Raw genomic sequence first — 17,934 nt, 5'->3', positions numbered from 1 at the left:
GAAACTGTGTGCCTATTCCTATCTGGATGAACCTAGATCTCTAAGTCACAGCAGCCCTCTCACTGTATTGCTCTGCAGTGTTTCCTTCTACATGGCTTTTTTGGATACATAGCTTCATCACCCTGCTAGCAAACCAGGTAACCATGTGTTTCTTACAGACAATCCCAATCACACCACAACGATTGCAAAAATGGATGGTGGCTGATGACTACATGCCCCCCCTCCCCGGAGCACTGCAAGCTCACCACCTTCTCTGTATTAGAATTGACGTGTGTGTAGACATCCCCCAAACATCATTCTAGGAACATTTAAAACAATGCCCAACGTTTAGGTGTACCACTTGTTGTGTTTCGATACAGGCATTTAAAAGTAATGTCATTTGAAATTGGGTTTGAGGAGGGGGGTGTTAAAAGACATAAACCCAAAGCCCTCATTACGAATAGTCCTCACCATTTCTGAGGCACCCCTACCCGTAATAAGCAGTAATTACGCCATTCCATGTTTAACCCCAGCTACGCACAGGAGAAGGTAATGGCTCTGTAATGATTCGTAATTAATTTGAGCTGGTGATGAGAAGCCAGTCTTCAGAAACACGAGAGATGTAGTGTAGCAAGAGAGATGCTGTCTGCATGAAGACTACAGCACCTGCACTGCCGCTGGCCCTCTCTGGCGCCGTGCTGGACGGACTTCCCTTGGGGGTGTGGGGACCTCCAGACAGCTTGCCCGGCAGTCCAGACGTCCGCCGGTCATCATCAGCAGTAGCTGGGTCATGGCAAGCTGATCACTGTAGCACAGGTCCAGATCAATGGCCCATACCTATGGAAACAGCAGGGGGTGATGGCTGTTACCATGTCCTGCCTGATCCCTTCCTGACGCTCAGTACCACAGCTCAAAACACAGGACTCTTTATAGTCTGTTCGGATCACGTAGCATGGGATTATGAAGTTCAACATGCAGTATGATACTATCGGTTGGTGGTTGGATTTAGATCATTTCCCAAAGCTCAAACAGAGTAATATCATTTTTAAACAATAAAGCATATGTCAAAAAACAAAGCTTTTTTTTGTTTTACTCACTGAAGTTAAAGTATTGCTTAACATTCTTTAAGCAGTATGGGGCACACTTGGTTCCCAGGGTTTGTGTAGTTAACATAATGAAAAGGTTGTAGCAATAGTAAGATCTACAGTACTGTTAAAGTGGAAGTCTTTTCTAAATAGCTTTTTAGTAAAATACTTACAAAAATACATACCTTTTATTCCTAATGTAATTATCCACATGGAATAAGGTAAGCCATAAGTAAAACAAAGTATTTATTAGTATTTAGTTTTATTAATTCTATTCATCTTAACTATATTATGTTTGCAACACTTGACAGATGAACACGTAAATTCTGATACCAGGTAATAATGAAGCAACAAACAGGCAACAGGAACAACAGAGGTTGAAATAAACACCTCAATAAACAACTTTACAGAAGACCCACAAATCTGCTGGCAGGCCAGAAGTTTAAGGAATTTCTCCCCATAGATAATAAAATACAGCCATGAAGTCATAAATATCTGAAAGCAGTGAGGTGGGGGAGGGTGCTGTGACTCTGTGGTCCCTGTACCCCAACTCCATCACTTCACCTCAGTTAGTGTGTGGAGCAGGAGGAATTCTGCAAGGAGGCTGGCTTTCTCCAACACACTCGCAAGAGAGCGACTCAAGATCCGCATGGTAAATGGCATCATTATAAGGATATTAAGGGGTCACACAGTCAAGGCCTTATGCTAAAACAGGGCTAATTTCTGAATAATATTTTAATAGCAATGCCCCCTCTTTAGGAGCAGGGAAATAAATCACAATTGAAGGAGTTCTTAATAACTAACTGCCAGGTGGCCCTCGTCTAGTCATAGATCCTATTTGTCAACCTAAACGCTGCAGCCATCAAATGCAAATGGCTACTGATGGAGTCTGCTGGCTGACCCCTGTTCTCTGCTGATTTAACTGCGTTTTATTACAGCTCAGGTTCAGAATCCGTCAGAGCTGTGCACGGGCCAGTGCTGCCTGGCTCACCTGAGTTACGGGACTGGGGTGTGCCCATCGATGGCATAATTAAAACTTAGCGGGTTTAAAAGGGGCAGGATTGTAAAAAAAGGCTGTAGCGGTTTAGTACCGATTAGCTATACACCACGACGGATTGTCCATATATATTATATTGTCCAATCAATACACTTTTCATCTTGAAACACATACTAATATTTGTATTTGCAAGGTTATTTTTGTTCTCCCCAGAATCACAATGAATGAAAGAAGAGGTGTTCTACTGAGAAACGATATTATGGTATCCCTGCAATTTTAACAGCTCAATAACTTGGCTAATTCTCACATGCTCAACACAATATATTTATGCTTAATATACCTGAACTGTATCTGAAGTGTTTCTGGCATAGAGAAAGTCTGCGGTTTGTAACAGATGATTTGTCACTGTGAGAACTCATGCTTTACGGCTGATGGGTATCTAGCTCACATGACACAAACTTTCCTTTCCTGAAGTAATGCACAGTGCCAGTGGAAAAACTGTTCCCCACTGATGGCTGTTGCTGATTTTGTTTGTAAAGCCATAAAGGGATCCATCTGTGAAGGCAATGTATCAATTCCCTGCTGCTGTACTGAAAGCAACCTTTGGTTGTATTGAATGAAAAAAAAAACGAACCTCTGAATTACTGACCAGTGATGTGAAAAACGGTACATAAACAACAAACTACAACGTACCAAGCTGATTGCATAACCCAGCACAGAAGCCAACTGTGTCTAAATTTAATTTTAACCTGGGAATCAACAGAAATAAAGCCCTGAGCTGCCCTGATTTATTACCATATTGATCCCGTGGTCGCTCCGTTCTAGTTAATACCCGAGGCTGGGTGATGGGCAGGCTCCAGAGAGCCATTTACCAAGTCTGTAAGAATCAAACAGCCCTGCCTCATTGTCAGACATAACAAAGCCAGCTGAAATACGAGCCTGGATTGTACCTGTTTCTATAGTCCACTTTTTCATTAAAAGCCACAATCCAGCAGCTGAGGCTCCATTACTTCACAATGTGCTGCAGGAATACAAGGGCAAACACATGCGACCCACTTTTCTCTTTTAAAAAAAATGACGGCTTTTAGCAACAGGTTTGAATGTAAATGGCTGTTCAAACCCAGACACGTTTGTATACATGCATCGCTCTTGTCTGCTCCAGTTATGGGGAGATGCGGTTTGTAATCCAGATCCTTCTGTTAATGGCTCAGGACCACTTTGTTCTTGTTTAGGTTTTGTTTTTTTTTAATGCTAATGTTGTATCATTTCAAAAGCACAATCTGCTTTTAAAAATAAGTTACGCTCATCGTTAAGGGGTCCAATTACATATCAGACTACGCATCTTGTATTTTATTTTATTTTGTTTAAAAGCCTGTTTTTGAATGGAAGGGATTATAAATCTATTTCCTGACTAAAATAAATGTCATTTAAAATTGCTTGGAGCACACTAAATATGACTTCAGGCTTCAGAATAGGGCACACCCTATTTGTACACCTTTACTGTCCAGCTTAAGTGGAAGATGACAATTAAAAAAATCTAAATAGCAGAGCTTTAATTATAATTTTCTTTTCTTGTAAGCCATCTTGAAAACTTCCTATGAATGCTGGAAACCTGGTGATGAATGCTTTAGATTTAAAATGTATTGAGTCATTTATCAATGGCTTGTTAGGCCTGATGCAATCCGTATATGTTTTTAATCATTTTGATTGCATGTATCTGAAACTTGATTATTTATATTTTATACTTTCTGTGCCCTGCTGTAACCTGTAAAGTACGACAGCAGTGAGATGGTACTCAGCTATACAGGACACTATACCAAATGAACATTGGTTAATTGGTTGGGGGACTGATCACAGTGGGGTGCTCTCCCTCGAGGACCCCAGGGCTCTGCGGTAGAGCCCCAGTGTTGCCTGCTGGATGCAATACCTATTGGAAAGAGCCAGGAGCAGAGGGGCTTTATAGGGCTGACTGGACAGTGGAAAACACTTTGTCCTAAGCGGCTTTTGCTGCAGTATTACAGGCCCTAATGCTGCTTCTTCACAGGGGATCAGATTAACAGTCCTCCATACTGCTTAAATAAAGGCTCCAGTTCCTATCTGTCTGTCGGTCTGTCTGTGTGTCAGCTCGCTCTCAGTCTCAGGACACCTCACTCCGCAAAGACGGGTGACGGACACACTCAGCTCCAGCCAGGAGTGGATGAGACTCAGCTACAATACACGCAGCTCAACTACTCCACATACTGTACACATCTCTCAGGACAGCCCCTGAACCAACATGTCCATCTGTCTTCTGTGTGCGCAGGATCTTTTCATACTGTGCTTTACCAGAAACAGTACCTCAGGGGTTGGGGGAAGAACCCAATTTAAAAATCAGGACCTTGGTGTTTCAATTGAAGCAATAAGTCAGCATGTCTGGCAAAATAAATGTTCTATTACATTCTGTATTTGAAAACAATTAAAACACATTCATAGATTTTCTCTACGTTTTATTTATGATGGGGATATTCTGTACATTTTAAATCTAAATGACTGAACAAGCAAACCATGCTCAACTTCAACCTAATCAGCATCCAGATCATGCTACCCTCTAGTGGAAAATGTTAGAAGTGCAGCTCAAAATTCAATGCTCACAGTCAAGTGAAGAATGGCACAGCTCAAAAAGTCACCAGGCCTAATAACCAGTAGCTCCAAAGATAGCAAGCATGATTGGAAAATATGGGAATTAATAAGCTGTCAGTCAGTAGAACAAGTTTTGCACAGAATTATTATATCAATAACTACATTTTGTTCTATTCAGCCTCTCAATAAGCACCTTACAAAATCAAAGATAGTTCAAATTAGAATTTAAACAAAATTTAGAAGGGACTCCAAGTCTCACAGTAACACCTCCACTCTTTAAAGTTTTCTGTAGGCCCTTTTCCTTCAGAAGCTATTTATTCCATCCTTGGCAGTGACTGCCTGTTAATCAACCACACACGGTGTCCGTCCTCTGGTACATTAAGGGTATCTTGTCAATTTAAATGCACAGGGTAAAGCTTTGACATCTTCAAAGCAACAGCTTCTGTAGCAGCACAATGCAAACAGCCGCCCATGGTGCAAGACACTCCGAGAGTCGATCAGTTAGACCCCCACTGCTCAGTTCACGCAGCTCGTCGGAGAAACACGGGCTGCTGGCGCGCGGCAGCAATCTGCAGGCTGTGTCCGGCTCTTCCGGCGTTCTGGTACTGGGGGCTGTAGGCTTTCCAGGGAAACATTCCCCATCACTGCAGACACTGTAAGACCCAGGTTGTCAAGTAACACGAGCGGGATCTGATATCATCTGAAAGCCAGTTTATGGCCACGTTTCAGCAGTTTCCCTAATAGACGCCAATTCATTAATTCAATGGGTTTGCAGTGTTAGTCACGAGGGAGCCATTGTGAGCTTGTGTATCTGCTCTGGAGAGGAAATCAGCATGTGACTACAGGAAGAGAGAGAGGAGGTGGGGGGGGGGGGGGGTCTTCTCTGAAAAACCCCAGAGCTTCAAAATTCACTTAACTCACTTCTCAGATTTTCCTTCTTCAAGCTTGCTGCTCCTGTATATAAAAATTGTTCATCATAATGCATTCAGTCTATATAGTGCCTGTGTTACACATATACACATAAAGAGAAATGTAGGGTAAGCCAAGAGCAAAGGTTTGCAATGACTTAATCTCAGTTGAAGGTGCTGTTACAGGGAGTCACAGTCTAAACATTCACTCCTCTTCAGGATTATCAAACCATTATCAAACCAGCAGGTTGAACCAAAAAACTCACACCAGCCAAAAACTCACACCAGCACTGCTAGAATAAAACAAGCAACAAACAGTCCAACAGTCCTGTTTTTCTTACATTGGAAATGTCAGCCATCTGTATGATAGAGCAGGTGAGGTCCTATGTTGAGTCTGAGATGTTTTGTCTGTTTTGTCTGTTTATGATTTACAGATCGGGATGTTGCTGCTGTTTGTTACAGAACAAATGCATTCTACCATTATAATGTGGCAGGGCATTACAAAACAGAAATAAGATTCTTGTCACTGGACGGTTATCCAAACGTCTCTGTTACTGTGTCAACCTGATGAAGTGTATTAAATCTGACGACTGAAGCAGTAGATTCAGGCTGACCTCTCACCCCCCACTGCCAGAGATGCCTGCAGAGGCTGAATGCCACGGGGTCAGAGGGCAAGCCTTAAAAGGAGGATTAGTTTATTGACACAATAAGACGTGGCAGTTTATTTGATAAGGCTCCTCTGCTATTTCCACTTCTTTCTCTCTCACTCTCTCCTGCACAGTCCCCCTGGGGAAGACAGGGAGTAGGGAGGATCAGCAGACCCCTGCCATATAAAAATGAGCATCCCCCAGGTACAGTGGAATTATTCTAGCATGACTAGGAGTTTTATATCTAAGTTTTTTTTAATTGATTTAACCAGAAAAAAAAAATATTTAGCCAGAAGTTCAAATGGTCTTATGAAGCGCCCTGTGAGACAGGTGCAGTTTAGCTTGCCTGAGGAAGTCCTGCAGAACGTTGTCCCAGGAGGGGGCAGCAGGAGATGGGCTGAGTATGATGTGCCAGCAACAGTCCGGCCATTTCACAGTACTTTCACATCTTCGCCTTGAGTGTCAGGCCCTGCAGGATGCAAGAGGCCAAGGGACCAAATGCTTCTGTGCCTGCACCAGCTCGATTTTTGTGTTTTCGCTCTGGCCTTCTGAATCGAAGCTGCTCGCTTTTCAACAGTAGGGCTCTGTACGTGTTTGCTCATTAGCTCATCTCAAACTGATGTGGGGCTGATGGGGGTGGCTCACCTGCTGTTCAAGGGTGCGGGGATGCAGGAAGGTGGCCAGGTCAACAGAGAAGTGGCCGATGACCCCACGCTGATGGCAGGCTCGGGCGATGTGGGTGCAGATGGCATGCAGGGTGTCAGGACAGACAGATGCCTGTGGGACGGAGGAACCCATAGCCTTCAACACACTGGAACCATGGATTTGGTCCCCACAGGACAGCATAGACACCTCCCCATTGGGCTCAATCAGCATGTCCACTGTCAGGCAGGTCACGCTGTCTGACGGAGGGTAGGCTTCCACTACCCCACCTGGTCCAGAAAAGCCACAAACAGACAGACATGCACAGTCAAAGGCACACAGACAGAAAGAGAGACAGAGTATAGGCAGCAGTAGTTCAATTCTGCCTCTGACCCCTGTGGAACTTTGCTCCTGCCAGCTCCCTCACTGTTTAAAACGATCATCTCTACAATCTGATTAATAATTAAGCATCCTGCTGCCACAGCACTGCAACAGAATGAATTGATCTGTACAATCAGCAACATTAAACACAGCCAGTGCTTAATTAGAAACACACAGGGATATGTACTGTACACAGAAATATAACATGTGCATATTAACACTGCAGTACCACACGGAAGAAAGTGACTTTCAAAGGGAGATTTACAAAGCCTTTCTTCAACATCCAGCAGGTGAGGTTGAGCAATCAGAACTACTTCAAGAAAGAACTCAAAGCCATATAAAAAATCTTCATAGGAAAACTATATGGCTTATAGATGAAAGATGTTAAAAGTTTAGTACTATTGGAAGATGTTCTTTGATAGAATCAACTACGGGCCAATGGGACCATTATAGTATGGTACAATCATACTATGGGCCTGACTGTTAAAGCTTTTCCCTTTCCACTCACATCATGCCTGTTTTATTCCTAATGACAAAATCATACAAGGATGCTGCGATTTACTGTAATACATTATTCATGATGCTAATGGCAGAAATTCTACGAAAGAGGTGAACTTTCTCCTTTGCGTTATAGTTCTAGGTGGATCACATGGCCCTTTTAAAAACTGCCAAAGACTTAGAATGAGCTGCAAATAGCTTTCGGAAGCACCCTAGGAGGAAGGTGCGGGTTACCCTGTCGGAGGAAGTGCTGCAGGAAGCTGTCCCACGTGGGGTAGTGCGAAGTGTTGACGGGCCGGGCGTGGCGAGCCAGTAGGCTGGGCAGCTCCTCCTGGACCTTCAGCAGGACCTGCTCCTGTGGAGAAGGCAGGCGTCAGCTGACACATGACACCCACACTGTCAAAGCACACCCCAGCGGCCCCTCGCTGAGAGCAAGGTAGTGCTCCCTTCCCTGCTCCCTTTCTGCATGACAGAGCAGCCAGTAGCTCAACGCTGCATGAAAGAAGGGTAACAGGTTATGACAATATCCAAGATATACAATTTCAATCTTCACTGTGTGGTAATTTAGTTTTTAAGACGTAACTCAAGAGTAAAGTGCGGGGAGAGGAAAGGGCATCAGAAAGTACAGAGTTTTATTTCTACTGAATGAAGGAGGGTAGGGGAATGTCTAGAGTTTGGGTACTGTGCATGTTCAGTGTTAAATGTCATTAAAAGCCCCTTGTCTACAGAATACAGCAGGAATAGGTTTTATTACTATACCAGTATGTATTTATTGTCACTTGTAAAATTTGAAACATACTAATTCTATAAAATTCTGAACAACAATCTATTATTTTTTACTATTTTGTGTTATTTTTATTTAATATATTTTTACTAATCTTAATTTTAACTGCAAAATTTCAACAGTTGGACCGCAGTATGGCTATCTCTTAGTACCATTTGCTAGAAAAATAATAATAGTTAATAATGATTAATTAATTAATAAAGATCTATCAGTGCATTTTAAAAACAAACAACAAAAAACAAATTCTGGATCAGTGCTCTGGCCTAACAAAAAATGGTGAAGTACTGGTGCCAGCGTTTATTATTAGGGAATTTAAGAGGTTATTTAAAATTTCAATAGTGTCATTAGGCCTCTGAGCTGCTCTGCAGCATCAGAAACTGAAGTGTGCCTGGCACTTGGGAGAGAGAGGTGAGACTGATAGCTCCAGTCTTAATGTGGAGGCACATTATCAGCATGTCAGGCAAGGTGCCTGAGGGCCCGAGAACATCGGAGGGGAAACTGCACCACCTGGCCCAAAGTTCCGGCCTCCCTGTCTCCTGTCGCAGATGAATGCATGTGCAAACCGATCAATCAGCCGGTCAATCAAGGTCCGACTCGCAATCCCGCTGATCAATGCAGCTCTCGTTTCTGTAACTAGAAAATGCCATAATGGCTTCAGCACTTAATTATGCTGTTAATTGCTAAATTACAGCTTCTGCCCTGTCCTTTTTCTCTGGCTTCTGGTCACAAATAGCTGCTGTCGGCCTGCTTCTCAGGCGGGCGGCGCTATGAGAATGAAAGAAAGTCACGGCTCAGGAAGTGGGACAGAGTCAGCTGAGTCCAGCCTTGAATCACCCCACCTGTGGTGGCAGACACACCGAGAACAACTGTACCAATGGTACAATTACAATGAATTGCAACTGAATCAAATTAATTGGAACTCATAAAAACCCTTTTCATCATCCTCCTGCTCTTCATGAGGGCCACCCGGCTCTGACCACCTTCCGTATAGATCTGTAATTGGAGTTTGCAATTGCAGAAGTACGACTGACAGACCTTACATTTACGATACAATACAGTTTACTTTATTCTGTCATACTCCTCCAGACTCGATGCTCAGGGAGAGCGGATGTTGAAATTCCAGTCACAAAGTAGCCATCATATTAAAGTACTGTTAGAGCTGAGGTCAAACGCTGGATGGTGATTTCCCCTCCTGCACAAGCCATAGAGCACACAATGGAGCGGGAAAAAGTGTAAGAAAACTGTTGTTGCTTTAATGGAACGGTAGCCACGCTCATAAAAACTTACCACAGTGTGGCTGCAAATAATCAAATGACCAAAACTGGAATTTTACCATTTATTTATTTCAGCAAACCCGCGTTTTTGTACCTTAAGCGGATTCCTGCTTCAATTGAGTTCTCTGAAGAGCCGAGCTCAATATGGGGAGAGCGCACATTTCTTCTGCACTCAAACACACTGAATGCGTGAAGCATCGTTTGATTTGTCACTTAGATAAGAGCGTATTGTACGCCACATATACATTTGTTGTTTGATATATGTCCAATATTTAGAGTCTTCTAATGAATTAACAAACTCCAATGAATTTTAGTCCTGTAACACATAAACGATAAACTTCACATAACAGATACATGTGCGAACGGAGCAGTGTCCCTGCCAACTGCTCTGGAGGAACTAGAGGTACCTACAGTGGAAATAAGCGGCGCCCCTGAGAAATCACTCTTATGGCTTGGATGTGAGTCAGGAGACGAAGGAAAAAAAGAGGAAATAAGGACAAAGAGCAGAGGAGAGCTACAACAGGCAGAGCTGAAACAAAAGAGAAGAAGAGGAAATAGCAGCTACTCTGAGGCGGTTTACTTATGTAAGCGACAGAATGCAAAAAAAAAATAGTTTTGACCAGCCAGCGTTTCAAATAAAGAAACACTGGGGGGATTGCGTCTGATTCGATTTTATTAACCTTATTGTGAAAATGGTAAACACGACCAGTAACATTAAATAACCAGCCATTACACACCTCGCACGGAATGCTTTAATTTTGTTTGTGCAAACACAATTTAAAAAAAAATCTCCGCTCCATCTGTTGATGCTATTAAGTGCAATTTTCTGTTGTACCTAATGATCCATTGTGGCGGCTGCGTGTGTGTGTGCATGGGGAGGGGTTGTATGCAGTCAGTAAAGGGGGGGAGAACTGTATGGGTCTGCTGTAGAGATATCTGCTCCTGAACACACACACTGGCCCTCGTGACTAAGCCTGTAACAGAGGCAGGGTCACCCCAGGCCCTCTGCTTCAGCACTAAGCCATGTGCTTCAGGGCTTCAGCGACATACTCACCAAATAGCCACTTGCCTGCAACAAGAGGTACTCTCAAAAACCTCACTCCTCCGCCCTTCTCAGCTGCCGCTGAGCAACTGTGCTGTTTTAGGACCACATGGGGGTCTGTATTCTTCTCTGTGCCTCCTCACGCTGAGCCACAGCACAGTCAATAATTAAACAATATGCACACAGCCTGCCGAATAGCAGGGGGATCTTTTTTGGTGAGCCTGCAAACATACACACTCCAGGGTTGCAGAGCTGTCTCTCTGTCATAGGCACAATTTGGGAAAGGCTCTCGGGGTCTGACTGCTTTAGAGAGAGGAATTAAATAACAGATAGGAAGGAAAAGAATTGGGGGGCAGACACTGATGTGCTACAAAAAGTGAACAGTAACGTTTCAAAACACAAATACATCCCTACAGGACTTTGTCAGAATATAAAGTCACTAATGTGCAGCTTCAAAATAACTGTAGTAAAAAAAAATATAAAATGGGGATGTTTACGGCAATAATAACTTTACAAAATTATTCTCTTAAATAACACTGAACAATAACAAAACCAAAGTTCACCACCTTTTAATAATCTACAGGTTTGGAAGACAAGAAGTTGGAAGTTTTGACTATAGTGTCGACTGCTGTTGTGTGGGGATATCTTACTCTTTTGTTTGCAGAAGAATGAAAATTGAAAGTAGCCAGCATTAATACGGGTCACAGGGAGGCACTTGCATGCAATGAAAGAATGGTTTTAGAGAAGGACAACACTGAGAAATAACCTCTGTTCTCCAATTCTCTGAACAGGCTTGCCATTGATTAAAACAGCAAGGTATACAATACAGCCAAAGTTAGAGTGCCAGCTCCATATGGCCCCTGCGCCCTGAGGGTCTGAACTCCTGGTCCGGGCCTTGCTGCTGTTCTGTCTCTCACTCGCCTCTCCACGCGGCCCCAGATGGTAAAAACACCATTCAAACCCCACTACAATAGGCCTTGGCTTCGGTTCAACCGTTTACTCCAGTAATTAACAGCACCAATACCACAACAATTACAGCCCTGATCTTAAACAGAATAACACTATGAATTAGCAAGAGCTAATAGCTGGAAGGTATAGCAGCTCCAGACTGCAAGATGTTACGTATTTCAAAATAAAATAAAAGGTGAAAACAGCGTGCTCGCAGCACACAATGATTACCTTGTAATTAGTTTACACAAAGCTCCCCTTTTTAATGGCAAAACACTGTAATTAACGCGTGACAGAAAATCAAAGGCTACTTTGTAAGCGTATGAAAAATTAACACGGCAGGCCTGAAGCTGTACGTACTGATTACAAGCATATTAAATCAATGCAACGCTAACTGCTTGCACATATGCTTCTTTTTTAAAAGGGACAATAGCAAAGTTTAGGAAGGGTGTCGTCACACTTTACATTACTTCCTGAAGCAGGTTTAAATAAAGGGTAAAACAGAGGCTTCAAACTTTAAATTTTAAATCACCAGCTTTAGGACAATTAAATGTGTTTTTCAAAATATACCAATCACAATTCCATTTTCAATATTCACATGATTGCCATATCTCAGCCTGCCTCCAACAGGCCTTATAATAAAGGATCCTTTTTCTAATTTCTAAGGCCCAATGTTATAACCACCCAATAAAATATCTATATTTACCTAATACAATAAACACACACAGTAGGCTACATTGTGTTTCTCTAGATTTAACATGCACAATGAAGTCTAAACCAAACAGGATTGTAAATAGCACTGTCACATCAAAACTAACATCCCCACACATAATGGAATTGCTTCTTTCCCCTCGGAATATGCATCTATCCTTGCATAATGCACCAAAACACACAGGCGGTTGTGCTTGTTCTGTTTTGTGCTTTGCATTTTGTCATAACATTGTGTTAATGAGGCAAGAGTCTGTATATTTTTTTATAATTAACTAGTTTATAATTATAATTAACTATTATAATTATAAATAACTTCTATAATTATTAAAAGTATATTAACAATTTGACCTGGCAAAGGTGAAGGTGAAGACAGAGTTTCTGTAAACTAAGGTTTATGTGAAGCATGAGCCTTCATCTCATGTCTCTCTCCACTAAAATTGCAGATGAAAAAACACACACACACACTGGTCTGTGTGGGAGAATTAACGTCTTTCCTCAAAGGCACTGATATTTTTAATAACCTGTCAACGCGTGTTTCAGATCTGGATGCCTTGTATGTAGATATCACATTGTACTTGCCATTGAAAAAAAACCTCTGATAATGCACAACACTGGAGTATGCTGCAGTTTGCAAACCACAGTGGACAAGCTGGTATGGATGCATTCCTACGCTAAGTGACAGAGAATTATAGCCCTGGGATTACCTTATTCTTGCCCCCTTTTGAATATGATAAAGTGGAAATCCGTAAACAGGAACACATGACATGAGGGTCATAATGTATAAAGAGTGAGACAATATTAGTCAGGGCTAATATTATCCGCATCAAATGCAAATCTACAATAGCGACCCATATTGAACACAGATCACACACTGCCTGAGGAGTGATGTTAAAATGGTTAAATGTCTTATCACTTCCCTCACCTAAAGAATAAAAAAGATGAATAACTTCACGCTTCTCAGTTTGCTTGTATCCCATGATGCTGTTTTGACTGATTAAGGTACGATTTCCGCTCTGTTGCTCACTCAGGCAATGCAGGCCTGTGCACCAGTGAAGCTCATTTATTCAGAGAAGTGAATAAATGTTTCGGGATGTTTGGTGGACTCCTGACCTGGGCCCAGGCGTGGCTCCAGCGATCTGGCCCGTACCGTCTGAACTCCTTCAGTGCCCAGGCATAGCAGCTCATGTGGGAGACATCACAGAATGCTGTACCCCTGCCGCCAAACTCACTGTCCACCTTCAATAGCCAGCGCTCGACCTCCAGGTGGTCAGTAATCAGTTGACTCAGAGCATCATACAGCTGAAGGAGGACAATAAAAAGATTAGAAGCATCTCAGCAAACCTATGAATTGACAACTCTAAGATGTATCATCTTTACTAAAAAGAATATCATGCTGAGTCTTAGTTTTCCTAAAAAGATCAACTTCATTAAGCAAATTCTGTGCAAAATCAGAGACTGAAAAGACTGCACAGAAAGCATGCAGTAAGTATCTAAGAGCTTCACAACAGTTTCTTCTGATAAAAAAATAATTTTCAAAAGATTTTTAAATATTTCTAAGTATGACTGCTACTTTAAATCGCCAGAAAGGAATGAATGCCAGCTTTGTCCTGTAGCTGCATGACTTTTAAAGCTGCAGTTTTAAGAACTGGCACATTCAGTGTATTAAAGCCTGCAAGAGTAAAATATATATATATTTTTTTTGTAGTGAGAAATTATTACATAAATGACACAGTTTGCATCTGGAGGATTTGCAGAGGTGTGAAACTTTCTTTTAAAAGCGCAGGGTGGAGAAGATCTGCCACAGTCATGTGGAATGAGCTCCCATCCCAGCCCCTGAGCCCTGGCTGGGCTGACCTGCTGCAGGGTGTAGATGTCGCCGTGACCTGGTGGAAGGGCGACTCCGGCGCTGGAAAACACTCTCCTGCTGCCGGACTTGGTGCTGTACAGCTCGACCAGCGCGGGCTCGGGGCCCAGAATCGGCACCCCCAGAGTGTCCGCTACGTCCAGGTCATCTGCGTGCAGAGCCCCCCCGACGATATAGGCGGGCTTTCCTCGGATCAGGTTCTTAATGCGCCTCAGCGTCCGCGGGCTGTACTTCAGCAGTGTGGAAAGGCACATGTTATGGGTCTGCAAAGAAGAAAAAAGGAAAAGGCAACAGATCCCCCCCCACCGTTAGGAGAATTATAGTTGTCCTTTTCAGCACCCATTCTAGGGTCTAATTTATTATGTTGTACACACAACAGATACATTATTAATAGCCGGCTGGGTTGTGACCTATCCTGTACTTGAGCATTTTAAATTGATAAAAGCTGCTGGTGGGAGGCTGCCCAATCCTTCACATCTTTAGCGCGTCGGCAATGGGCTCCTTGGGAATACAACTAATTACTTCACATCTGTATTTATTTGATCCACGCGGAATTATCCTTCTGTCACTCGCGAAAGATGCTGCCAGCCTTGGCTAACAGTGATTCATCTCAGTGACACTTCTGGCATAGTTTAACATCAAAGCATCTAGAAAATCAATAGGAAAAATGAAGAAGAAGAACTCCTCACTTGCCAAACGTCGACTCGGAGGAAATGCCAAGCATAAAACACACGGCAATAAATAAAGCCATTTCTCTCCTCTTTTGCTGAATCAGTCAAAGGCCGCTATCACAATATTGATACACCCTTAATAAAACAGTTAGATTGAAGATGGAATCGCTGCAGTTTGCTCAGTTGGTAATTTTTTAAACATGGCTTAAAAACCAAAAGCATCTCCGGGTATTAGGCTGGTCCTCCTTCGAGTTTTAAGATGGTGATCCCTGCAAATATAAACCTGTAAATAAGCCTCTTTTTAATTTGCTCAAAGCAGCTGGTTCACACCAGCTTCATGAAAAAGATGTGCTTTTAGACACATGGCATCAAGAACAAATGACTCACAGTGCAGGGATTTAACAGTTTTACTCTGCTGCACCGCTTTTCACGAAAGACATGCTTCCACATGCAAAAAATACTCCAAAAGTACACAAAGGGTTCACTTCTATTTTATTTAAATCTATTTCTTAGAAGTATTTGCTAATCCAAGTCAACTGACATAGCAAAACCTATGAAACCAAATGAATTAGATCAGTGAACTATGGAAGCTGGGCCCTGAAGGGTGCAAGCACAAAGCACTGAGGAACAACCTCCTCCTCAAGTTTCCTCCATCCTTATGTTCTGAAAATGTGTTTGTTTAGCATTATTTTTTTATATTATATCCTGCTTTTGAAAGTTGATTTAGAACCCATCTAAAATGGCGATTTCAACATTTATATATGGACAAACTCACTAAATGGAATCCTCAGAGTCAGCAGACTCACTCAGACATCCTGTACAAGAAACACCTCTGGCGCCCCCTATATCAAGGCGAGAGAGCTGAAGGGCTTTTATCACAATCAAGTGCGGTACAAAAGGTGCTACAGAAGCCTGCCTGTTTGGGCACATGCCTGCTTGATATCCTCATTATAAAATCATTTCCATAGAAGGAGGAGAAAGAGTCTAGAAATATTTATTCAATTATAATGGATTTAGATATACTGTAATGCTTCAAATTATATTACATTTGGACAAAACACTACTTTTGACATTGCAGGAGCTGTATCTAACCACTAGGTGGTGCCTCAGATTATTATTATTATTATTATTATTATTATTATTATTATTATTTCTTCACTTCAAAGGGTAAGAATTTGGCACCAAATCTCTGGCTCCCCACAACTCTAATTTGGATGAAGCGGTTAGAAAGTGGGTAGATGGATAATAAGAAATTCTCAAACTCTTTTGCCACACGCTTGTCATAATTCGAGTTCGAGCACTGCGGAGTTGCCATGTGTTGTGTGATGCTATCTTATAGTTGGCTGGGCTCTTACTGGGAAGTAGCCGAGGGCTTCTGGGGTGAGGATGGTGAAGCGCTGAACGGAGGGAGCGGGGGTGTCCCCCGGCTCGGCCTTGGTCACAGCCCCCTGCAGCCCCAGCAGCCGGGAGTAATACTGCTGCATCTCCTCTCCCAGCGCTACAGGAGACACGTAGATCACCTCCACATTCTCATCTGAAACAGAGAAAAGGCACAGGCAGTACTGACACAGCCACGCATGACCCATAGCTGGTGTTCGAGAAAGAAACTGCTTTCCTTTCTATGCAAATTTTCAGGAGTGGATAAATGACTCTGTAGGAATCTGTTTACTAAGGCACAGCCTTTGAAGCAAATCCATCACACTAGTAGTAATAAATTCAAATTTACTTGCAGAATAAAAAATACTTTTAGCCACCAAGGTTTTCTATTTATTACAGTGCACTTGCCTTGATACAAACAAGCTCCCGCTCTACACTCCTGTTAAAAGTGTAGATACTGCACGTAGTGACAATTTGGTGTGTGTTATTTTACCCAAGCCTCTCAATAAAGCAAATGATTACATTTCTGAAAAAGATGGCCTCCAATAACCTGATAATAGCCTGTTAGATAACCATGATCAATATGCAGTCAATACTCAATCAGGGATGGGCCTGGTCACAGACTACAGAGTGATTCAGATGCCACGGACCGGGAGAACTGGACAGGTCTTCTTTGCCCATATACATTACATGGCACAGCAGGGCTCTGCACCCATGGACAGAGGGTGTGGGATGCAGCAGCAGGAAGGTCAGCTGGTACTCTCGCTGAGAGCGAGCTGCGCAGGGATCACAGGCACGATGCGGCAGCTCCTACCTCGCACATCACACAGCCGGCCCAGCTGTGTGCCCTGCTGCATGTCCAGGTCCTTCAGGCTGAAGCGCAGAGGCTGAGAGCGCCCTGTCAACCAGAGCAGAGCAACCAGCTGAGGAATCTGCACAGGGACAACTACAAAACACCCGGAATCTACAACAGTCAGTTGGGCACGAGGTTGCATTCTGAAGAAACAGAGAACAACAGAGAGTCTACTGCGCAAGTCACAGGCTAGTAGCATGTGCAGCCACTGCTGGCAACAATACTCGTAGAACCTGGACAACCATGTGCCTGTTCACTGGTCTGTGAGCTCCAGAGTACTGCATAACACATTCTCTTCTCACAAGAACATATCTCTGCTGTTTCTGTTGAATTTAGACTTCTTATCCATTATAATTAAATACCAGTTTCTGCATACTTGTTCCACTGAGTGAAAACTCCATTAATTGCCTTGACATTATTCTGTTTCTCTTTCATAAATCCCAGCCTGTTTGGTGGAACTATTACAGGCTGAGCTATCCATAACCCCAGCCTGCCAGGCACTCTGTTCATCTGCCTGAATTGTGCACAATGATTTCAGTGCATACTGTGGAGAGGTCTCTGCTTTATTAAGTCTTTTAGCACTGATGCGCAGTTCAATTGGCAAGCAAAGAGAAAAACAGATTGTTATCTAGAATATGCTGCCTCATCAGCAGT

The 17,934-nt window shown here is 42.8% G+C and overlaps 1 protein-coding gene across 1 annotated transcript in view; it reads right to left on the bottom strand.

The window, feature by feature from the left end:
• iqch (IQ motif containing H) overlaps window positions 1-17,934 on the bottom strand; it is a 36,562-nt gene that overhangs the window by 5,411 nt on the left and 13,217 nt on the right. Inside the window, exons 11-17 of the mRNA XM_088921185.1 lie at window positions 17,242-17,325; window positions 16,406-16,584; window positions 14,370-14,642; window positions 13,626-13,814; window positions 7,991-8,111; window positions 6,881-7,167; window positions 646-816 (exon numbers count right to left, since the gene is read on the bottom strand). Coding sequence (XP_088777311.1) covers window positions 646-816; window positions 6,881-7,167; window positions 7,991-8,111; window positions 13,626-13,814; window positions 14,370-14,642; window positions 16,406-16,584; window positions 17,242-17,325 — 1,304 coding nt within the window. The remainder of the gene's footprint in view (window positions 1-645; window positions 817-6,880; window positions 7,168-7,990; window positions 8,112-13,625; window positions 13,815-14,369; window positions 14,643-16,405; window positions 16,585-17,241; window positions 17,326-17,934) is intronic.

This window comes from Atractosteus spatula, chromosome 7 (assembly GCF_055471065.1).
Source record: "Atractosteus spatula isolate fAtrSpa1 chromosome 7, fAtrSpa1.hap1, whole genome shotgun sequence".
Taxonomy (NCBI): Eukaryota; Metazoa; Chordata; class Actinopteri; order Semionotiformes; family Lepisosteidae; genus Atractosteus; species Atractosteus spatula.
The sequence above is the reverse complement of the archived record's forward strand: the minus strand, read 5'-3'. Positions and strand labels throughout refer to the sequence as shown.